Raw genomic sequence first — 25,615 nt, 5'->3', positions numbered from 1 at the left:
CAGTGCTGAAGGTAGTTAGTTGATGAACACGCTTCCTGAACATACTTTGGAATATTGATGGGGCCTGGAAAATAAAGCCTACCCTCAGTTTTTGCAGAATTAGATGTGTGTTTTGATTTGAGAGAGATGGCTCTTTTTTAGTCCCCTTTTTAGTCCTTTTTGTTTCTAGTGAAGTCAAGGAGGTCCTGCTGCTGTCCCTGATAGGTCAAGTAAAATAAGACTCTATTCAGCAAGTGTTAGCAGGAGAAAAAGTCCTTTCTGGTTCAAATGACTTTTCCTGTGAGGATGAAATGCTTTCTGGCACTAGAAAGCTGCTAAGCTGCTTCACTCATCACATGCCCATCTTCTGGAGGGTCAAATTCTGATCTCTCTTGCTTTGGTAGATACTATTGAGCAATTACTTTAGTGTCATTTCTCACATTTATTAACTCTCTCTTTGAGTAACAGCATCTCTCTCCTAGTCTACTCTGAGAAACAAAATATTTTTATCCCTCATCATTTTCTTTTTCTTCAACTTGACATGAATTCAGACAGTGAATACATCTATATATCTGATAGTACCACTCCCAAGCAGCAGCATAAGGACAATAAATTGAGAGCAGTGCAGTATGTTGTGATTTGGAGATGCTGCATGAGTGACTAAGGTACTCGTCACCACTGACAGATGCCCAATCAGTCCATAAGCATCATCAGCTCTTGTTTCTATCCCTTCTCAACTCCTTGTGTCCCCACTGCCCCTTGCTGGATGAGCAGTGTGAGGAGCTGAAAAGTCTTTGACTGTGTATGCACTGTTCTACAACTAAAACATCGGGGTGTTAGCAACATTCCTCTCATCCTAAATTTAAAACATGGCATCATATTGGCCACTGTGAAGAAAATTAGCTCTACCTCAGCCAAATCCAGGACAATAAAGTTGTAGAAAATATCTCTGAGTGTTTTGGAAATTACTGAAATAAATATTGGACAGATGTCTGAGTGAGAAGGTGACCCATGGAATATGGCCATGAATATAAACATGAAAGAAAAGGCTAGTGGCTTCTGGAAGAGAAATAGAACTGAACTCCTGCAACTTAAAAGAAAATCTGCCAGCAAAAGCAGAAGGTGGGTCATCAAGAAAGAAGAGTAAGTGGCTAAGCACAAGAGGAGAGGGATGCATTGTCCATAGCCAGGGACTGGAGCTTTCAGAGAAGTGAGATGAGTAGGAGACAAATGATTATAAGGATGTAAAAGAATTATATTCACACTAGTGTTCTCTATAAATACTCCTAGGTATAATAAATATCAATGAGAGGAAGAAAATCTAGAGTTAAAAGGATAAGTATTCCACACCAATAAAATGAGATAATTGTTGTGAGATGCTGTTAGCCTGTGGAGAACACTGAGAATGTGTTGAAGGTCTTTGTGTCTATAATGGCTTTTCAGTGTTAATGATAGAACAGTGTGAAAAATGACACTTCTGATGCATTTCTTGGCAGTGGAGGTGGAGGTGACGGGACTTGTAAACCTGTATTATGTATCTATATTGCTCTTTGCTTGCAAATTCATAGCAGAATGATACATGGCACAATTTAAACTCTGGGAATGTAATTCAGTGGAAGAAAAATTGTAATACTATGTATATCAACAGTGAATATAGCTTGCTTAGGATATTGATGGTAGCAACTTCTGGCTTGCTGTAACAGCTTGAATAGTATTCTGAGAGCACAAAGCACTCACAAAAACCCTGGCCTTTTGTAGTGCGTTTGTGGTATATTGCCCTGGAGATTTGGCAGAGGAGGTCCTTCTAGATGCATACTGGGATAAGGAGAACAAAGCAATTGAAGAGTCTCTGAGTTTGGCCACATTAAGCACGTTTGTGTTGCTTCCTTTGTATGTATGTTTAGTCTGGGAAGAAAATAGTGTTCTCTGTCATGAAAAACTACAGAAGTTTAAAGTTTAGTTTTGTTTGGATTCTGAACAAAAAGATACTCTAAATCCTCCCAGTTACCAAAATCTTTGCAGATGTTGTTTAAAACAGCTGGTATAGGAACTGAGGGAATGTGACTGCAGATGGGCTTCTGTGTGATGGGAAGCCCAGGGGCTTGTTCACATCTCAGGATCCAGCCAGCCTGTGATGCTGAAAGGTTGGGAGTGCTGCAGGGCACCCTGGAATGGGCTTTTGAGCATAAGGGTTAGGCATGCACATTTCCAGTGGGCTGTCTCTTCAATCTGCACATTTTGATACATGCACTTTCGGTCATGGTAACAGCTGAGCTTTGAGTTCTGTTTCACTCATCTTAGTGCACCTCTGAAGACAGATGAATCACTTAAAATTGGCCAGGAGAGATTATGCTGTGGAAATGCCTTGTTATTTTGCGAGTCCAAAAGTCAACCCAGAAACCTTCTTGTAGGTTAATCAGTTTAATGCCCTTACTCAAGGCTAGAATATGTTGGCCTCGCTGGGATTATGTCTTGCCATGCAAGTCTGCAAGCTATTTGCTTTACAGTTGGGAAGACAGCAGCATCTGTTTGTTTTGAGTGTGCTTCATGTAAAACAGCAAATAGTTGGGCAGGAAGAGGGGACAAGTTTGGAGCTGTTGTTCACACACTCTGATAAGAGCTCACTGGGATTTTCCAGTGCCTTTTCCTCAGTCAGCCTTTTCCTTGTCCTTTTGAATATGCAACAGCTCCACTGGATCAGCTGTTCTCCAGAGCTGAGGGCAAAGTTTACTCAATTTGTTTATTTAACTTTCAGCATCTTAAGAAATGCTTTTTGCTGCAGGCATGAGATGAGCATTGATTAATTATTCTAATTTTGTTTCCTTTACAAAGTAAATATGGAAATGATAGAATTATGCATCATTTATTTTCTTTAAGAAAGTAGATTAGGAATATACTGCACTGTCAGACTGTGTGGTTATTCTTTTGTTTTATATTGTGTAAGTAATACAGCTTTACTTAAAAGTCTATCCGGTAATTCTGACCTCACATTTGAAATGAAACTTTAGCAGGCTTATGATGGCTTAATTGTAACACACTTACTTAATTCTTACTTTCTGTTCCTGTTGTAGAATAATGTCAACTTGGGAACAAGCTGTGTTTGAACAGCTCAGGTTGGTAATCTGAGACAAAGGCCACCAGAGCAGAACACTTACATATCCCACGAGGGGGCACAACCCAGCCAGAAAGAGTCTTAACAAAAGCAGACAGTGATAGGAAAGGGGATTATTAGGAAATGGACAATGAATGAAGAGCTAGGGAAATGGGGGGTGATGAGTGCTGAGTTGGAATGCAGGGGGATGGACTTGTGAGAAATTACTGCGTTTCTGTGTGCGTATTTGGGACTGAAAATTAAACTTGGTGTGAAATGAGATGGCTTGGAGTCCCCCAGAGGTAAGGCATTCTCTGGTTCATTTTTATTCATAAATCTCATAGGAGATTTTCTGGGGAAGTTGGCTGGTGGTTTCATGTAATCACACATCATGCTTCACAGCGATGGAACCTCAATCCAAGATCCTGTCTTGGCTTCTGGTGTTCCACTTGCTGTCCTCCCCTTGCCACCAGCACTGGGAGCTGGGGAGCACTGAGCAGCCAGGAAAAGGAAGGAGGGCTGCTGTGTTAAAGCAGAGCTTTTCAAAGGAGCTTAAGGAAAATCACTGAGAAATGAATTTTACTTTAATGTCTTTTTAGAATCCTGTCACTCCCAAGCATATAAGTAAATTACCAAGTTGAACAGATGTATTCCTTGAAGAATATGTGTATTCCTGTACTCATGTAGCACTTCAGACATGCTGAGAGTAGGACCTTGGGAATGCACTGAAAGAGCTCTTGAGCTCAGTTTTTTAATGTTTCCCCTCCCAGCCATGAAAATGCCTTTTGTTTTGAATGTGAAGGGACTGTTGGGTACAGAAAGCAGGGCAAGGAATAATGTTGCAGGTATGTGGTCCAGCAGTAGTTTTGCCTCCTTATGATATGCTTGATACAATCAAAAAGTCCTTCTTTTTCTTCCTTATTGTTACCTGTCATTAGGGCCCCCCGTCAGGCCAGCTCACCTTCCCTCATATTGCTAATACCTCCTGTTTTCAGAAAGTAATGTAATTTAATTAGAGCAATCAAGAAGGTTCTAAGACCTGTGCAAGTGGAATTTGCTGATTCATTTGAGTTAAAGTATCTGAGAGAGATGCGTCAGTTTCCCCAAGAAGCTGAGAATTAGGGGAAATAAAAGGTCATCACTTTATTTTTACTTTGCCGTGGAAATTCTTGCTTTCCAATTTTGATGTTTTATTGGAAGTTTTTCTTTTGATACAGTGAGTCCATCAGTCATTTCATCCACTGATTTCTGTATTCCTTCTCTGGATGAGTGCCCACGGCTCCAAATTGGGTCAGTTTACCCTTGTGAAATTGCTATATAAGCTACTGCAGTATGACTGAGTTCTTGAAGCTGCAATCTGATGGCTTTTATTCTTTGATGAAATAAGTAAAACAGTCCCAGAACTGTCAGGGCAAAATTCTTGCACCATAGCTGTTTCTTCATGTCTTGTATTCATAGTTAAGCTGTTTGTGCCACTTTTGTGTGAAACCGTAATTACTCAGTCATTTGTCCCACACCCTTATCCTATTTCTGGCAAACAGGAAAGCGGTACTTGGAGATGGTTGCTTAAAAGGGGAGAGAATTCCAATAAAAGCAGCAGGAAATTGGCACGGCCATTCTCAGAGTCTGGATATTAGGACTGGCAAACTAGCACAAAGCAGCTCAGAAATGGTATTTTTCCACAGCACAGATTAGAGCAATGATATGGAAGCCATCTCAAAAGTGGTTGTTGGTGAAATGGCAATAGGAGCAGCACTGTCTTCTGCAATCTGATTTTGGGTGTTCTGGGTTGGCAGTCAGGAAAGAATTTCACCCAAGTTATACAGTCAAGAAACAGTGGTTGGTTCCTGTTCCACCTCATTCTTCAGCAACACGGAAATTTCCCAGGTTCAGTCGGGAATTTTCTCTAAATAATTAACCTTCTGCTGTGAGTCCTTAGGAGTTTGGTGATATCTTTGTTCTCTCCAGTTTTATTCTATGGCCCCTTGTGACATTTGGAGAACTTGGGTTTTTTTTCTTGCACTGAAAAGCTTCAGGATTTGTTTTGTGGCTCGCAGTGCCATGAATGTGGGAAAGAAGGGTTGAACAGTGAATACTTCTGAGTAGTATCTGGGTTTGGAAGCTTGCTGTAATACTACAGATAACTAAACTTGGTGATCCAACTTTTTGCTGGTGAACTGTTCATTTTGTGGCAGTACTTCTGGGGGAATGATTTTAGGGATGAAATCAGTATGAGAGTGCAAACTACAAAGTTAAAGAGGAACTGGAAAGGGTCAAACACACATTGTATCATAGAACCATAGAATAGTAGAGTGGTTTGGGTTGGAAGGTGTCTTTAAGACCATCAGGTTCCAACCCTCATGCTGTAGGCAGGGACACCTCCCTCTAGACCAGCTTTCTCACAGCCCCATCCAGCCTGTTCATCACATTCCCAGTGTGGGAAAGGACCCCGGGAGTCTGGAAACAGGCTTGTGAAGCACTCACATTTCATATTCATAGGGGATTGAGACCCCATGCAGAAATGCCTGAGATGTTTCAGCATATGGCAGAAAAGGTCATACTTGGAGGTATGCAGGGAAAAGCAGGTCAATTTGTATGTCAAATCTATAGAGAAATTCACCAGAATTAACTATTAGACAACATGGCTTCCTGTGTCATGAATGTTGACATTGGACATAAGACAGAAACAGTAGCAGTGACAGCTGCCCAAAAAGCTGCAGACTCATTTCTTCTTGTTACATCACAGATTGTACAATAAAACAATTTCAGATATCTAAGTGGCTGCTGCAAGAAGCTGAAATCTTATGGGAGTATTGGAGAAGAAACTCATAGGCCAAAATATATTGCAGGAGACTTCCTCATTTGGAATGAGACTTTCTGCAGTATTTCTCTTTTATGTTTAGAAGGTTTTTAGTGGTTTTCCTGTACTCAGTATAATAAAACACAGCGTATCTTGTTTTATCATGAATAGCAAAGCATTTTTATTTGGCTCATTTTGCAGGAGGATTTTATACTAGATATTGGAATCTGTCCTGATATGGTACTGACACTACCTGACTATACTAACAATCAAAAGAAATTTCTTCCTGAGAGACAGCAAAACTGAGCTCCGTCATTTTGCCAAATTCAATGAGTTGGTCAAAGCACTGTTACCAAATATCAGGGTTTTTTTTTTCTGGTATTTGTCCACATGTTGGATTCTCCCACTCATAGTAAAGTTAACTGCTTATCCTTATTACTTTATCCTCTCTGACATAAATAATTCCTCTTCTCAAACCCATTCCCCATGACAGCTTAATTATCCTCATCATTGGTTATTTTTGTGTCTCCTTGTTCCTAGCACAGAGGATTATCTTCTCTTCAGCATTTCCTTACTGTTTTTCTTCTCAGGAGGTAGCCAGACCCCCATCCTTATTTTGCAAGATTGTGGATCTTTTGGGTATTGCTCAGTATAATCTGCTCTTCCTAAGATGCTTACTGCTCTTGGACTGAACACCTACTCATCTATGGTTAAAGAAAGAAGGATGATCTTGTATTGAAGACACACAGTTTAGTTGAGAGCTTGGATTTCTGAATCTGCTAAAAACAGCTAGAAAGGCAAACAGGCAGTATTTTTAAAGATGTCAGGAGACAGGATACCACCATGAGGGCTGCAGAAACAAAAAAAGAAATGTTGAACTAAGGAGATCTACATCTTGTGTTCTGAGAGGCTTTTCTGATGTTCCACTATTTTTTTCATGTGGCAGCGGACATTTAAAGTACACAAAAAGTCGTGAAGAATGACTGATTTCAAGCAAAGGTGTTGTGTTAGTTTCTTAAATGCCATGTCCTGTTCAGGTGCCTGGTCTCCCCATCTGGTCTCCCTGTTTTCTCCCCCTCTCCACCTTCAGCTTTTCTTCTCTTCTCTGTATGTATATATATACATATATAGAGAGAGAACTTTGTCAGAAATATATATATATGCATATATATATGCATATATATATGCATATATATATGCATTTTTCTGACAAGGTTCTGTATATGACTTCTGTGTTGGCTGTTGCCATAAATCACTGAATGATGGCCTTTACGTGACATACTGGGAGGAGTAGGACAGATTAATATGACACTTTGCAGTTTAAATAAGACATATGTTTAAAGTAGACTAACTTACAAAGTTATACAATTTTTGTCAGTAGATAACAAGAAGACTCTAAATTTAAAACCCATGAGAGGTTTCAGTTGTGGGCTGGGAAGGAACTAAAACACAGCTCAGAATTTGTGTTTGCTCAGAGACTGGTGAGGGACTCACATCTTATGTATGTTCATAGGAACAATCAATAAATGGAGAAGATGGTAATTCAAAACTAAAAGAGAGAAAAATTATATCTCATCTTTTAAAGTTTTAACTGTTTCCACTTAGAAATCAGTGTGATGCCTGAAGGGTGAAATATCCCACATTTACTGAGACGTTTTCACATTTTTCTGTGGATTACCTTATTCTGGATCTTCTTCGACAGATATGAGATGGGTTGGACCCATTGTAGTGCTTCTTTTATTCTGTTACTCTTCTAGAGGTATGAAAAAAACACTGCTTTCTCAGCCCTTTTGTTATGTCTCTGGTAAGATTAATTACCAACCCCACTACTGAATCATTCACTATTGTTTTTTGCTGTGATTCTATATAGGTTTGGGAAACACTAAACCAAACCCTTGGTTTTATATCTCAAAATGTTTAAAGACCGAACTATCTGGAGCAGAAGAAATTTGGCAGTGTAAGCCATTCTGGAATGTACCCAATGAAACCACTGCAGTTCTGCACTGCTGGAATGACACTGCCAATATAAATGCAAAAACAAAAACAAACCAAAACCAAAAAAAAAGCGTATTATTGGAACTGTGGTGCGATGTGGTGGTGATTTGGACCTGGCTAAATGCCTTTTCTAGCTGAAAAAAGCTGGCTTCTATTTGCTGACTGTGAAGTAGATGGGCTAACTGAAAAACAGTCTGTGAGGTGTTCCAGCAGATTGTTTGTTCTTTTATCAGCTTATCTCCTCCAGACAGAGGATGCAGGAGGGCAGGCAGGGAAGAGCAGTGTCCCTAGTCAAGGGTGGGCACAGTGCAGAAATGGTGCTTCACTTGTCAGTTGGCTGCCAGCTCTTGATGGGTGTCTTGATGCTAATAGGAGATCAGATGGATGGGGATTAGAGCTGGCAGTGTCCCCACATTTGCTTTTGTGTACAGCATAAAGGTAATTTGTTGGCACTGGGTACAGCTGAGATAATCTTCAACCTGAAAAGTTTATCAGTAGCAAATTATATGTATCCAGTGTCTGAAAACATAATGTTAAACTACCCGAGGTTCATGTCCACCCTGAATTGCAGCTGTCAGCAGCAGCGTGTTTTGCTAGCTTGGGAGAGGCCATAGCATGGAAAACAAATCCTGCCCCACAGTACACCAGCATCACCATGCCATCTTCCAGGCAGTGTTTGCGTCAGCTCTGAGACATCGTTTGGCATCTGCTTGGCTTTTCAAGACTTGGCCTTTCAATAGCCATTATAAAATGTGGTCTAGTTTAAAGATGTTTCCCTTTATGTGGCTTGGCAGCATTCCTGGTGATCCCAGAGGGAAGAGCAGCAAGGACTTGTTCTCCAGCTCTGAGTCAGCTGTTCACTGGGCTGACCAGAGGTGTAGCTGCATGTCCTTTGGCTCTGCACCGTTAGAAAATGAAGACACTGATTAAGCTGTCCTTGTCTGCTTGCAAAATGTTAACAGAGAGGTGGATCATTTCAAGTGCTGAATCAAGAACCTGAGAGTAATACAACAGTGCTATGTCAGGGCTGGTGATGGCCAGGTAGACAGCTGTCTCTTGCAGACTGTGGAATTGACACACGGGAGAGTAATACTGACCTAATAACTTGAGGCAATTTTATAGCTAACTTTAGACATATTCAGCAGACATTCATGGTTTTTTTTACAGGTAGTGGAGAGAAGTGAGCATGGTGAACCTCATAAGATCAAATGTATGTATGTATTTACATATATAAATATATATTTTATTTTATATATGTAAATAGATATGTGTATATATATATATATACATACACACACACACAAACAATATATATATATAATTCCCAACTCTATCTATGGGCTATAAACGATCCATAGTGAAGAATTCAATTCCAGTTTTTTTTGTAGACAGACTATTACACTTGATTTAACAGAGGTGAGGAGAATTGGGATCGATGGCAGATGGGGAGAGTTCAGAAATTGGCTTGAAGTACTTTGTGCTCTGCTAAGTGATCACGTATAGGTTTTTCCTGGGCCTTACATGTTTAAGGCATATGCTGCCTTCTGCAGATCTGTGGGGAAATCTTGTATCTCCTGCTCCCTCCTGTTTTTCCTGAGCACCCAGCTGAGTCTTCTGACACAAGGAAGCATTTGATGGACACTGCCCCAGGCAGTGCCTCCTTGGTCCTGTAGAGTTGGAACACGCAAATGGCCACAGTATTCATTGCAACATCTCATGGATACTGAATAGACATCCTGTGGTTCTTCACGTTGCATAAGGAAAAGTAGGACAGAGTAAGTAAGATATACGGCCATCCTGTAGTGGGGAAATAAACAAATATACTTCCAAAACTAATTAATGTTTTTTGTCTCATGTGTCAAGAAGTGTGATCATGTTGAGCCCTGAGATTCTTAGACAGGAAAGATAATAAGGATGAGAGTTAGGTATAGATAACTATAGGTACAGTGGACTCAAAACACTGCGAACTTATGGTATCAGAATCAAGCTGATAGCTCTCTGTGATAATTAGTTATATAGAGAAAGAAAAGAAGATAAACCTAATCTCTGTCTCAGTAAGGCAGTTGAAATGTCTGTATCGGATGATGTTTCCAGCAGAGATGAGGAATTATCTTACTAGAACATGTCTTATTTACCTGAACAAGAGCACTGGGAGAGAATATACTTGCTTTCTATTAATAGATGAAAGGCAGAAGAAAGTAACTGTCTAAGGCGAAGGATAGTTTTGGTATGAGAACAAAAGTGTTTAGACTGAATGTAAATAAACTTAACTCAAAAATTGTAAAAAAAAAAAAAAAAAAAAGAAAGAAAGAAAAAGGTAACCATTTGTGAAGTGTGACTGTGCAGTAGTCTTCCAGAGGGAACAGAAGGAACGAAAAGCCTAGACAATATCAGAGTGAATCTGCATCAAGTTATGAGTGGGACTGTATCATGTATATATGCCCATGGCAGCAGAGTGGTGCCCTTGAGGTTCTTCTTAAATGTATAAACCTGTTTTTCTAATCCCTGTCAGGTAGCAGGCACGGGATTAAAAGGTGGTAACAACTTTCCAGTGAAGTACTTTTTGTAGCAAAAATTATCTCAAGTCGGAATCCCTTCACAATAATACCACTCATCACATTCTTCTCCAATATTCAATGATTTAACAAAGCCTATCCAGTGCCTTGCTCAGAATGTTTTATACTTTTATGTGAAATCTTTTGTTGGGTCCTCAGTGAAAATGCAGCAACTGCTTAACTACCACCCTGCAGAATCCTAGAGAGACTCAGATTTAACAGAACTAACTCCTGTGCTGCAGTAAATAAGGCTTGTGCTTTAGAATCAGGACTTTGCTTCCTTTTGCATTTTTCTTTCTTGCAGTGGAGTCATCCCACAGGAGGGATTATGGAGGCAGCACTCAGGGTAGCAATAAACTTCCCTTACTTTACATATATATTAAGTGTATTTAATTAAAGTCTGCTAGACAATATCCTATAAATTGGAAAGAACCAATTAAAAACTGGTATGAGTGTCTCACTTTACTTTAGATGTTACATTGCATGCATTAACATCTGAGTTAGTTACCTTATGCTCACTCTGTGCTCTGGGAAGACTTTCAGGGCATGACACTTCTGACCAACTTTAGCCATGTACATTATGGGAAGGTAAACTGGAACCTGAAACTTCCTGATTCTCTCCATGGGGAGTAAAAGAAACTTGGAGTCACTAGTTCAGTCTGTTTTTCACTCTTCTGTAGCAGCATGCGTTCATGTGTGAAAAGCTTTCAGTGAAAAACAAAACTCAGTTAATGCAGGGATCAAGAATTTCTTCTATTTCCTTCCTTCCTTTCTTCCTCCCTTCCTGCCTTCCTCCCTTCATCTCTGCAAAAGGCCAGGTGTTTCAAGCCCTGCAGCCCCAGATTCAGACCAGCAGCTTGCTTGCCATTGATATTTGGGCAGCTGGTTAACATGAATGCTTGCCATTGATATTTGGGCTATCTGGGCAGTGATTGAACCAAAGTTTCATGTGAGCTGTGCAATTGGTGAGTTTTTGAATATCTAAAGCATCACACTTATGCAGTGTATCTTTTCCTAAATCTGTTCTGTTGTTGTTTTGGTTTTTTTCCCCAATTTCCTTTGTATGATATTCTCGTCGGAGATCATGTTGGCATGACTGTAGCTAAAGAAAATCTTTCTCTCTAGGAAAAAAACATGCTGTACAACTCTGTCACTACCTTATACACCACACGAGGTCACTCAAAATGAAAGATTATCTAAGAGTATCTTCCTGTTGAATTTTGATGAGAAATACAAAAGATTTCTTGCTTTTATAGAGTTAAACTGTTTAAGTATGCTTCTGCACAGGACTGTGTGTGCATCATCAATCTCCTAATTGTCTCCATTTGCTGCAATATAGTTCATAGCCTGAAGTGCTAGAGGATTGGTTTTGGATAGAGGTAATCTGGAAACTGCTCTGTAGGAGCACGCTTCATGTACTCCAGCTGCTAATCAGCTTCTGGTCCATGGAGTTTTGTAGATAGTGAGTCCTCCAATTAATTGGCTCTATGTTCTGTTGCTAAAGGAGATGTGGACACTATCGCTGGAAATTAACCAGCTACATATTATAATTTTATTAGGTACAGGGATACACTTAATCTCCTTTTCTATCGAACAAGCCCAGAGTATATGTAAGACATCTTGCACGAGCTTGTACTGCTGTAAAAAACAGACAGGATTTAAAAACAATTCAGTCACCGGGTTTCTTGCTGTTCCTGCCCTCCACTATTCAAGCCTGACACGTCTGCTCTCTAGAAGAGGGACTGTAACACTTTGCCAGTTTGCAGAAAACTGTATAGCCCTGAGGATGCTTTGATGGACATCTGGACATCTGTTGAGAGGTTTTGCTATACCTGCGTAGCTCTTAATGTCATCTCTGGCTCTGCTTTGAACTGCCCCTCTTTAAGGCAGGTGATACTTACACTGTAGTGCCCAGTATTATGGCAGTGAGAGTACAGAGACTGAATAAGGACTGCTGGAAGAGGAGCTATTGATCAGTTTTTAAGTCTGTATGTATCAAACCAACACACGACCTTTTCTTTATGACTTAGACTAAACAGTTGCCCTGACAACAATCCTTTTCTTTTGCTTTTTCTGCCTTCTTTTTCCCTTCTTTTTCCCTTCTTTCTGTAAGGACTGAATGACAACTCTCTTTCACTCTCATTTCTGCCTTGAATTGCTAAGGCTGGGATTGCAGTACACAGATGTTTTGACCCTTTCCCTATTCTATATTGCATCATATGTAAGTTTGGGATATATTAAAAAATAATAATAATAAATGAAAAAAACCACTGTCGGTCATATTTTTATCTCACCTTTCCTAACATTTATCTTCCTAACCATTATGTTAAAATATTTATTCAATATTATGTCAGCCAAACCAGTTAGATTCCTCGTATTTGTATATGAGATGAAATCTGGCTTTATTTCCACAGATGATCAACAATATGAGCATTATGTTTATATAGTAAGAGTTGCATAATCTATTTTAAATGTTTCTTGCTTGTTGCAGTTTTCTGTTCTGTAACATTCCACCTAAGAGCTTAAATGATGGTTTTTATTATGTTCTCAGACTGGAAAAATTCAGCAGGAAAACTTTCATTTCTAGGCTTTTGAGTTAATACTCATCTCTGTAGCGGAGAGATTTTATAAATGCCATTAAACATGCATTTAGAAACAGACATAAAGAGACTTATTCATATATGAAAAATGTATTTTCATTATTTCAGCAGGCATTGGATGAGGTTCTAAATGCAATTCCCAAACCAGAGGAAATATAAATTGGTTCCAGTTTAATCTGTGATTGCAGTACAGCTGCGAGCTTGTGGGAAAACCTGAGTAAATACACATAAATTATCCTTGCCTCTAAAGAAACTGAAAAAATCAAGTTTCTTCATCCCTTCTCCCTCTTCAATTGGATGTCCCGTTTTGCTCTCCTGTCTCTTACTGATGTCATAGCTCTGTTGTTTGAGTCTTTAAAAATGTGATAATCCCAGATTTTCTCTTGACCTGCCTGAATCTTTTCCCTGTCTTTCCTTGCACTGAATTTTTCCTCTCCTCTTCTGGGATCTGATTTGAACAGCTGCACTTAATCTGCTGAATGGCTGCTGAGGGGTGCATTGACTCCACTAAATCAACGGGGTTTGTCTAAGGTCTGCCTCCCCCAGTGACTGGGGACACTGATGAGGTGTACCTTTGTTGGGTAAACAGATTTATTTCTTTTGCTTTCCCAGATCTTCCCTTCACAGCCAAACATCATGGATCCACCAACATGAAGAAGAATTACAGCTGGTAATAGATAGTGTATTAATTCAAGCTTTTCAGTCAGACTTGCACAGTGTTGTAAAGATGGGCAGACAACTGAGACATCAAGATTTGTCCTTGATTCTTTCTTCCAAGAGTATTGCTATTCCCCAATTTGCTCATTTTTTTCTTCTATTTTGCCACAAATCATGAAGTATAAAAGACACAGGTAGGATTACAGATACATGATGTAGAGCTAAGTTCAAAATTCATGCAGCTGAAGGGGACCACACAAGAGGGATTCCCATCAAGAATGACACTCAGCCTTCTCTGTTGCAGTTGTTATTTCAGAATGTTTGGTTTTGCAGTGAGCTGTAATCATTGCTTTTTTGGCTGGTTTTTACAACCAACTGGACTTCAAACATCACAGCATGCTTTATTATCTGCAACAACCGTGCAAAATCTATTCCAAAAGTTACTGGATTAAAGGTAATGTGCTATACAATTTCAGTGATTTTTGCAACTTAAGCAGAGGTACTGGATAATTGAAATCACACCGTTCAGTCAGCTCTGTTAAGTGCATGCAAAACAGAACAAAATAGAACAATGAAATGATTTATAGTGATTGCTGTATATTGGGTATGCATACAAACATGGCTGCATCTCATATAAACAGTTGCAGACTGATTAAAAAAAGAAGGAAGAATTCTGTGTTCACATCTGGTCAAATTATGATCTAAACAGTTGTCTGAAGATTAAAAATTGGTACCATCCCATATACAGTGCTTATCCTGGTGACCTGCTTTATGCATCTATCTAGAAGGCCAGTTGGAACTTTCTGTCTTATTCTGTAGCCCACTGTCAGTGATACAAAGCTCTGATCTCAGAATGATTACATTTAATTTCCAAGCAAAGTAAATTAGGCTATGATCTCATCAGTGATTGAGCTAGATTTGGACATGAACAACTGTGGTGTATGGTCTGCTACAGTTTATATTATATTGGCTGCACATACATGGCCTGAATTTGTAATTCCTATACCACAAATGCCTCCATGTTAGCCACTTCCTCCAATTCCTTTTTCACTATTTCTGCCCAGTGGCTGTTGTTTCTCACTGAGGAACTAGCACTGGGAAAAGCTACCCACCAGTACGTTCATCCAGGGCTCCAGAAATACCTTCTGATGCCATTCGGTGGGTAGAACCCCTGGTAGTCATTACTTAGTGATAATGTATTCAGGTACAGCAGTTACTGTTTTGTTGTGAGATTAAGTACCTACCAATCAATACTGGCAACCATGGAGCTGTTGTCTTTGGGCTGAAGACAGAGGGGATCTAACCTGTACAGCAGAAGCATTTACTATATTACACATTCAATAATTCTGTATCCATTATTTAATGTCTTCTCCCAGAGGGAGCAATCTTCTGCTCTTCTAGCCTCCTTAAAGTGCCTTTTCCTATGAACAGATTGGATGAGATCCCCATGGCATGCTGTGCGACCACCTATTGTTGCAGTTCATTGTTCTCCTGAGCCCACATTACTGATAGTCTTAAATAGACTGAGTTTGCTAATTACACCTTTCACCCACTCTACAGTTTCCTGATCTTCCCATTATGTTAGCTCTAAGTCTAGCAGGAGCATCGCATGCTTTTTTTCATACAGTATAAACTGAATGCCTTTTCTTACAGCAGGGTGATGGCATGCACGTAAAGTGGCCCAGTTGGAACAGCATTCCCATTGTGGCTACTAGTACTGGCCTTCTTTGTGTGCTGAAGAGGCCAAATTTTGTTCCAAGTCTCCACTCCCGTCACTGTAAGGTTTTAATGACTTGGTTAAAGACTTAATCATATCTGTAAATGTGATATAAGATCATAGAGAAAAATGAACAAACAAGAACAGAACTGAGCTCATACAGACTTGTAGAGCAAGGGGTTTCAGAAGTTGGTACTCATTCATGAAATTGACATTACTGGGGTTTCTTGCTGTCTTTCTCCTGGAAAATTCTTTTAGCATTAATTTGCACGCAAAATGTTCTGGCACACCTCTAGGGGTAGTTCCATACTTCAGCAGGGCCAGTTTGTTTTGAATCCACTGCTATGCCCAGGTTAAGATTTTAGGTTAAGCATTCACACCAGAGCGCAGTTCTATCCAGGATGCTTTTAATCCAGGCATATCTGGGTTCTTTAGGGTAATTAGTAATCAAGGCTCTTTATTCTATCATTTACACCCAAAATAATAGATTGTCTTTAACATCTTTCTGATCCGTGTTGTGATATAGGTAGTTAGATGAATCCCAGCAAGCAGGAATACCTCTCTGTGACTTTCTTGTCTGTTCAGGACACATAGTGATAATGGGATTTAGTCCTCTGTCTTTACTTCTATCTCGTTAATGTTGTTTTTCTTCCTAACACACAATTTTAATTACAGGGAATTAGCCTTTTTTCTTTGTTTAGCTTTTGCCAGTTTCTATGAGACTTTTCAAAGCATTCTTTTCATGCACTTCTACAGCTTTTCCCTAGATCAGATTGCTGTCTGGGTTACCCACTGAACCATCAGAAATGCTGTCTCCCTGGTAAACTATTGGGATAGCAAACACAGACCAACAACATGTAGAGCAAGTATTTCCAAGTGGTACCAAGAGGTGAATCTGCACAGATGGGTGCATTAGTCATTTTTTCCAGAATTTCTCCCCATTAAGGTACACAAAATGTTTGTTTTTCATATATTCATTTAAACCTTTTCAGTCTATATGCAACCAAAAAGTTGTTTCTCTTTTTCAACTGACAGATTCGTTAGTGTGGTTGTCCCCCTCGCTGTGTGACTTGCAGAGCAGCCCCTTGTCTATTTTATCTTTTGGCTCCTGCCATAGTATATAGAGAACTGTGAGTTCTGGAGTTTTTGGAGTCTGAGGTCTGAGAGATTCCTGCAGGAGATGCTCTGCTTCTTTCTCAACTATTTTGTTTCCTTTGCTATGCACTTTGTATAAAACTGGATGAGACCAAGGTTTTGATCAGGGATTGATGCCTTCTCCTTACCAGTACTATTACAAGTTTTCTCTTTTCCAGTTGGCTTTTACTGTCTGTTTAATCTCAGTGCTGTGGCTCAGCATTATTTTGTCACTGTTAAATATTTTATATTTATATTTATATTTATTCCAGAAATATCACAGGTCACTTTTATTTGAGTTTTATATGTTTAACTTTTGTGCTCACTGATGTTTCTAGCATGCTTCCTCTTCAACCAGAGTATGACTTTGATATATCCTTTAATATTCCTGTTTCTTTTTGGGTAATAACATATTCAGTTGCCACGATCTTTATCACTTTTCCTGGTAAAGATTCTTCCAAACTTCTGATGGTTTTTTTCATACTTTTTCTAACGCATACATTTCCAATGATTATCTACTCTTGCAAAATGGTATTATTATCTTGGTTTTCACTGTAGACAGCAACATAGAATCATAGAATTGTTTGAGCTGCAAAGGACCCTTAAAGGTCCAACTCCTCTGCAGTGAGCTGGGACACCTACACATCCATCAGGTGCTCAGAGCTCTATCCAGCCTGATCTTAAGTGTCCCCAGGGATAAGGCATCCACCATCTCTCTGAGCAACCTGTGCCAGTGCCTTAGCACACTGATTGTAAAAAACATCTTCCTTATATCCATCGAAATCTCTCCTCTTTTAGTTCAAAACCATTTCCCCTTATCCCACCACAACACACCCTGCTAAAGTCTGTCTCCTTCTTTCTTACAGCCCCCCTTCATATACTGAAAGGCCACTCTCAGGTCTTCCCAGAGACTTCTCCAGGGTGAACAGCCCCATCTCTCTCAGCCTGTCCTCATTGAGGAGGTGTTCCATCCCTTGTATGTTCAGTTCTGTGTAGTTGCTTTTGTGGATTGCATCTAAATTCTCCATGTCTTTTCCCTCACATCTTTTTTAGTTGATACTTTTGTGTGTGCTTGAGCATGTCAGCAGGGCTGGAAACTGACCTGCCCACAAGATGTTTGTGCTCTGGTAGATGACTTTGCAGGCCAGTCTCACTTCTGGAGCTTATATATGTGTATTCAGCTTCAGTGCTTCCAAGCCAGTTTTGATAGCAGAGATTATTTCTCAATCATCCACTAAATAGTGCCTGAGTATTGTGTCCCAGATTCCAATCAGAGTCAAGTCTTTTATCAGGGACTAATTTAGGCTCCCTTCAGTACAGTAAGATTGTCTTTCAGCTTTAAATCACTCAGACTGCTCTGTACTTTTATCTTCTTTTTGTACTCTGCTTAAGAGTCTCTCATATCTTTAATATGCACATGGGTCACAACATTCCTTGAACTATTTTTATGCAGTTCCGTAATTAATCTTTTCTGTCAGAGGTAACGGAAAATGATTAAACACATCAAGTGTGTCAGAAACATTTGTTGTCAGAAATAAAGCTATTTTTATCTTGTCTCCCATTGCTTCTCAAAGTCAGATGCTGCCTAATTCTTTTCCAGATGACCTTTATATTTTCAGAATGTCTCATGAGACCCATAGCTGCTTTCCCAGCCCGCTCCTCTTCTGATGCTTTGGTTTACTCACACAGAATGTGGGCTCCAGCGGGTGGTGCCAACCCACCTGTGGGGTGAGCAGATGGAAGCGCACACCTCTAATCTCACTCCTCATCTGGCAATTAAGAATGGCTTGGGTGAACTGTGGCCTAGAATCTTCCACCTTTGCCATTTGCCTGAATTGCTCAGGTGCAGGTGATGACAAAAATGAAGTTAGATGAATTTTCCCCCCTGGGGGGTATGGTTGTGTTTGCTCAGCCTCTGATGGTGATAGTGTGATTTGCAGGGCAGGTGTGCATCATCCAGCTAATGCTCCCCAGGGTTTCATGGCCTTGCAAGACAGGATGAGATTCAGAGAGCTTTGTGCCTTTAGACAAATATTTAATGCCATTTTTGGAGCTATTTCTTAGAGATGAGTGTCATACCAAGCAGAGGCATTGTTGTGGAGTTAATACACTGCTCTAGAAGTTAACATACTGGTTTAATTTTTCTTCTTCTACAAGTGCCATAATATCTCTGTTTGCTCTTCTTAAAATAGGAATGGGATTGCTTCCTGCCGTCTGTATAGCAGAGATTCATTCATGTTTGTGAGGCATGAATGTGTTACCATGAACCGAACAGCCAAAAAACCCCGTGATTAAATTGCAATAAGAAAGGAAGAAAGACAAAACAATGTAGTTCAGGGGTGCTTCAAATCTGAAAGCTAACATTGCAGCAAACTGCACATTAAATACACTTAAAAATGTTCACTTAGCATCCTGCATAACATTTACAGGTCTAACTCTGTGGTCCCACGCTGTTGAAATTGGTCAAAAATACCAGATTAGTTGAATCAATTATTTGTGACTAATAGACTTTATCAGTCAACTAGAAACATAGGTATTTCTGAAAAAATATAGAGAGGAAAATGAAGTAATTACATGACTAGCATATTATCTGCAACAATGTGGAGGTTCTAACGTACTGGCTTTAGATTGTAGGAAAATTCTCAAGCAGTTTCTAATTTTCCATGTCTGTTACTCAGTGTTAAGAATAATCATTTTCTTGTGAAAGACGATGTTTGTCAATTCACTGTCTGGATGAAACCTACTTCACTTTGGATCTAAGAGTGAAACATTACATTACATTATGACTTTTTTTTTTTTTTTAAATTTATTATTATTATTATTATTATTATTATTATTTGTATCTTCTGATTAAAATACGTGTTTTTAATGAAATGGGGAGAAAAAAGTGATTTCATCTTCCCTCTTCTTGGTACAAAGTATATACTGACTAATAATACACTAAAGTTTCCCATACCATTCCAATAATTATGCTCATTTCAGAAGGGCTTTTGATACAGAACCGAATAATGACATTTTTGTTGGAGATACATCAGTCTGCCTTTTAGTAATCAAAAATCCTTTGCACATCTTTTCCAATTAACTCTTCTCTTTGTATTACAAAATGAGTTTTACTAACACTTCCCTATTCAGCTTCATTAACATGCAAATAGAGTGTTAAAACAGATAGTTCATCTGAGCATGGAGACCAGGTAATTTGTGCAGTTTATTTGTGAAATGAATGGTATTATTATTGGTTGAGAAAACACACAACTGGAAATTGAGGCAACTTGTTCTAGAGGAATGAGCACAGATTACTGAATCATGGCGTTCCCAATTATAATTCTTGATTTGCTGTTGTGGAGGTTATACATCGTGATAGACATAAGCACTGAGAACTTGTAGGATGTCACATGTCAGTGCCAGACCCAGGAAGTTCTTAACCATCTTGAGAAGGAATTTGGAGTAGTCAGGCAAACAATATGTTTATAATAATGTATGTTACTAAACTGACTTTACCTAATGATTCTTGGCCTGTATATCTCTGCACTTGCAGCAGAGTAGGATATGACAATGACATATTATTATGAAGACTGTTTGCCTATGTTTAATTATTTCTGCTACTACTGCAGGAATTTGGACACTGTAGACTGGCCCATGCTATGGCTTTTCAGCCTTGGAAATGTGTTTGATACTTCATTCAGAAGTACATCATAACTATACAGTTTCACAGGTTGAACTCTAAGTTGAGCATTATTTGAATAGGTATATTGTGTGGGAAAATTACAGGAAAAAAATATATTGACTTGAAAACAGGTCTATGCCAGAGCCTGAAATATGAATTAAGTACAATGATGTGGATGGGCTTAGACAAGGACAAGCTTCATCTTGAGAGTTTTTTTCCACTTTCCTGGTGATATTATTTTAGTGCTGTAAGAATTTTAAGGGTAAAGTAAGTGTTCAAAAGCTTAGCTGAGATTATGTTCCCAAAGAATGTACCACAGTGAGCACAGAGTCCCCATAGTAACTGGCAGCTTTCCCAGTACCAGCTTAGCTCAAGTCTAAGAATGTAGGGGAGTATCCCCCCAAAAAGGTGTCAGTCAAGTGTTCGGTATCTAGCAATACATACTGCTGCCTGAAAGCAACTAATAATGATAAGACCACCCAAATTCAGCAACCTCAAAACCAGAACACAAGCTGTAGCAGTTAGTTCTACTCAAAACGCATGGGGGACTGCACAGCTCTTGTAACTAGCCTTTTTTGGTAAGGTTTTCCAGTCAAGCCAAGTAAGCTGTCAGCACCATACACCTGCTTGAGCTAACAAGGAACAAACTAAGAGTCATCAGCAGCTTGAAAGGAGCCAACTTGTTATTTGTAATGAAAAGTATTGAAGTGTGGTTTGCCATGATCTTAATCCTAGTCAACTGAACTCGGATGTGTTCTAGGGAAGTCAATGAGATGAACAAGTAAGATTTTAGATAAATATGAAGTAATCAATAGTAGGCTGCCTTATGCTTTTCTGTGCTGTCTCTCTTGACATGCTGGTCACCAAATTGGAGAAAAATGTATTTGATGGAAGGACCACTTGCTGGATAAGGGTGGATGGTTACACTCAGGGAGTTGCGATCAACGGCTCAATGTCCAAGTGGAGACTAGTGACAAGTGGCATTCCTCGTGGATCAGTGCTGTGTCTGGTACTATTTTAACATCTTTGTAGGCAACATGGACAGTGTGATCAAGTGCACCCTCAGCAAGTTTTCAGATGACACCAAGCTGAGTGATGAAGCTGGCACACTAGAAGGAAGGGGACATCCAGAAGAATCTGGACAGGCCTATGGCAGGAGGGTTGGAACTAAATGATCTTAAAGGGCCTTTACAAGCCAAACCATCCTATGATTCTATGATTCAAGCTACCCTAGGATATTCTGTCTAGGCTCCAGTTGATGCTCCAAAAGAGCATGATATCCATTTGGGTTCTAAATCAAAACTGCCAGCCTTTTTTTGGTCTCAAATGGTCCTGAGCACCTACACTTAATTATACTCCTAATCCCTAAACTTCTGGGACTTAGGTGGTAGTCCTGCTGAGTGCCATGATATGGTCTTTGTACTGTACCACTGAATCACCCTCTAGATTTCATTAAGTAAATCAACTCGAGTGGGATCTCGTTAACTCAGTATAGGTAGTGCCATGTGAGTTTTCCCAGGCTATTTAGGGCTTTTACATGGAACAGCCATCATTCTGGAGTGGAGAATAGATGTCAATATTCAGGTAGCTGAGTGGAGCCAGAGTCTACAGCAGTAGCCTGGGCATTTAGCTTTCATGTGGATGGCAGAATTTGAAGTTTCTTCAGATCAAACTGAGTCACACCCTAGCAGTGGGATTGTATTTGCATGAAGATAGATATGCATGTGCAAACTATCATTCAACACATTCTATAGTATGCCGAGCATCTCTGCAGGGCTGGCAGTTTTAGCTTATAATTTGTAGAGGACCTCAAGCTTTCTGAAACTGCATCTGGAGGTTGGAGTATCTGAAGTATCTAAAGCTGTGCTAGACATCTGATTTTAGGAAAAGTAATCCTGTCCCAAGCATCCAGAGACTCTGTTCTGTCATGGCTCATTCCAGCTTTATTTCTGTGCATGTTTGAACTAATCCATTAAACTATGTGCACCAAGCCTGGGAACTGTAATGCCCTATTTTCTATGTTTAGCTGGTTTATTATGGATAGTATGCATTTATGTGTAGTATAATTCCACTTCATCACACTTCAGGAGGCAAACATTTAAAAGGACTTCCTCTCACCTGCTGTCAGCTGTCTGTAGATCATAAGTTGTCTGTAAGTCATTTAAACTAAATGTTAGGTTTTGTCTGTCAGCAGTGGAAAGAGATGCACTCCCAAAGAATGACTCATCCTGCTTATTTTTAACACTGGCCTCCCCATTTTCTATAGAGACAGACTAGATGACCATCTTAGGAGGTAAAACTGAATGAGATAATCTCACATTTTTTTCACTTCATATTTTTTTTTTGTCATTGTTATAAGATAGTGAACAGTACCTCTTTATGGAAAAGGCTGGCCTGTGGGATTCCCTCCTTTCTTGCTTCATTGTACTATCAATAACGTATCTCCAGACATCCTGTGACCTTGCAAGTGGTGACATATTTGTTCCCAATGATATTTTAAAAATCATGTTTACGATTCTGGTTGGTCATGGTGCCTAATGTCCTTTGTTCTGTTGTCAGCAAGGTGGTGCTTCAGTGTAAACTTAAGTAAGTGCCAGTCGGCTTCATTCTTGTCATGAGACTTTGAAGTGGTTGCTACATTCAGTTTTTCACTGGCATCAAAAGTAATTGTAATATAGTTCTTTGGGTTTCGGTGACCATTCTAAAGGGTCACAGCATCAGTTTCCTCTGCTGGTTGTGTCAGATGCACAGATGTTTTAAATACCCCACGATAACTCAAAAACAGTAGGTTTCTGTATGGGAGCAACTGAACTGAGCCCTAATTATTGATCTTACTTTTAGTTGTCCTTCACTTCCAATTGAAATTCTGCAAGAACAGTATAATGATAGAAGTCATTGTTTTTCCTTGGTAATTGGCAGTATGTATGTAAAAAATGATTAATAGTCTTAACTGTTCAACGCTTTGAATAAGAGTTGCAACTGGAAACCATTGCAGTTGAAAGCTTGAATGGTAAGAGTGAAAGTAATCTGTAAACAAAAGTTATGATGTTAATGATAAAATTTGCTAACATTCCACCTGCATGAATTGGAAGACTGGTTTCCATATAGCTTTTATTCCAGGGAGGACTGAGAAAATACCTGTGACATTTTGATTAATAGTCTGTCATATATTCAGCACACCTGGATGGCAAGAATGAAAATTGGTGTCATCACAACATAATATGGACAAATACTAACCAATAAGTCTCATAATGCAAGTGTAAACTGGGGATAGTTATCAGGTAGAGTTTGTTCTAATGAAAAGGTCTCATGTCTTTTGCCTTTCAAGCAATTACCTAGAAAGAAGCATTACAATTTCTACTAATGTGAAGATGACAAAAAGATATGATGTTGATTCATAGATCTGTCAAAATTTGATAAGCTGGGTGAAGAGAAAAATATATTTTAGGTGGTGAAGTGCTCATGAGGTACCGTGGTACTTTAGATGAGTATTTGCTAACAGTGTAATGCTATGACCACGTAAGCAGAAACAGTGTATTAAATTATCTCTGGTTTCACTGCTGGCAAGACTATCACTAGCGTATTATGTCTAATCCTGCTTCTGCAGTTTGAGATGGATGATGACAAATTGGAAGAGATTCAGAGCACAGTGAGAGTGGTTGCAGGGCTTGAAACTACGCCTGAAGATAATGAAAGGCTCCAGGAACTTAATCTATTTAGCTTTCAAAGGGAACATCGAGAGTCTGTTTCAACTAACTCTGTACGATCATGGGGAAGAAATTTGGTTGGAAACATCCCATAGTAGCAGATGAAGTTATACCAAGAGTCAAATGGTTGAAATTTGATGCTTGAGATAAAATAGCAAATTTTGAATGAATAAATTAAATTGAATTATTGGAATAATTCTTCAGCTGCAGAAATAATTTTTTTTTTCTTTTTTTTTTTATTCCTTCCATAGACTTTTCTCAAACCAGGTTGGTATTTTTTCCTATACTGTGTGTTTTAGTTTATTAGAAAAAGGTTTGCAGGTTTTCTTTGTCTTTAATTGTTTGAGTGATCTCAGTAAATTGTACAAATAGGCCTGACTCCTTCATACATCTGTGAATCTGCAAGTAAAGTTATACTTATGTAAAGAAAACACCATTTGAAACATGCTTAGTTAAATGTGCTTTTGTTTTTGGAAGTGCTGGAAATATGTCCAAACTCAACAATAAAAGCTAACAAAGATGTCTAACTGATTACTGAAGATGTGTTCAGTGTCTGGAGTTGTATCTGTCTGCAGAACAACTGGGGATTTGTCTTTTGTTATTATATTAATGAGGAGTTAAATTAGGAGTTGTAAACTGCTGATGAATCAATAAGATCAAACCCTCAAATGCAACATTTATGAGGCCATTACATGACACTGGATTGTATTTGGGACAAATTACAATACTTAAAACGGAACTTTGGGCATGTTAATGACGGTCTTTCTTTTCCACAGGCACACGCTAAAGTCTGGCATCTGTACAATGATCATTTTCGGCCAACTCAAAAAGGAAAAGTCTCCATTGCCCTTGGCTCCCACTGGATAAAACCTCAACATATGACTGAAAAAAATATAAAAGAATGTCAAAAATCCCTTGATTTTGTGCTTGGCTGGTTTGCTAAGCCCATATTTATTAATGGTGACTACCCGGAGAGCATGAGGAGCAACCTCTCATCTCTGCTGCCTGAATTCAGTGAAGAAGAGAAGACGAACATCAAGGGAACAGCTGACTTTTTTGCTCTTTCTTTTGGAGCTACCTTGAGTTTCCAGCTCTTGGACTCTCACATGAAATTCCAGCAGTTGGAATCAATAAGCTTGAGGCAGCTCCTTTACTGGATAAGCACTGAATACAACAACCCCCCAGTATTCATTGTGGAAAACAGCTGGTTTGTTTCTGGTAGCACCAAGAGAGATGATGCCAAATATATTTACTATCTCAAGAAGTTCATTATGGAAACCTTGAAAGGTAGGAATGAGGTTGTATTAATATGATGTGCTTGTCAAAATAATTATGCAAAATAACAGCCTAAAGAGATTTTTTTTTATTTAAAGGCTGAAGTCTAATTTAGTCTTTAACATTCATGTTGGCATTTGTGAAATGAGACTCCAGATCGCTTTCCTGGGTATGTTCTTTTCATCTCTGGAAGACCCATCACATCTGCAGGGAGCATTTAGTGAGCTCGATGCAGCTGCCTTGAAGTCAGTAGGAAAATTTCAGCTGTCGTTGGTGGGAGGAAGTGCAAACTGTGTGAACTGAACTCTCAATGGACTTGGGGAAATTTATTACGTTATTTATTAATAATCACCTTCCACATCTTTGGCGTATATGTATTCAAAATTTGAGAATACATACGTGGAAAGGAAAACGCTATCCAATAGGAGTTCCCGTGCAAAA

The 25,615-nt window shown here is 39.2% G+C and overlaps 1 protein-coding gene across 1 annotated transcript in view; it reads left to right on the top strand.

Annotated features, from left to right (window-relative positions):
- KL (klotho) overlaps window positions 1-25,615 on the top strand; it is a 46,975-nt gene that overhangs the window by 6,437 nt on the left and 14,923 nt on the right. The window contains exon 2 of the mRNA XM_072326854.1: window positions 24,676-25,186. Within this exon, the coding sequence (XP_072182955.1) occupies window positions 24,676-25,186 (511 nt within the window). The remainder of the gene's footprint in view (window positions 1-24,675; window positions 25,187-25,615) is intronic.

The sequence above is a fragment of the Excalfactoria chinensis genome, chromosome 1 (genome assembly GCF_039878825.1).
Source record: "Excalfactoria chinensis isolate bCotChi1 chromosome 1, bCotChi1.hap2, whole genome shotgun sequence".
NCBI classification, from domain to species: Eukaryota; Metazoa; Chordata; class Aves; order Galliformes; family Phasianidae; genus Excalfactoria; species Excalfactoria chinensis.
Note: the sequence above shows the minus strand (reverse complement) of the source record. Positions and strands in the feature narration are given on the sequence as shown.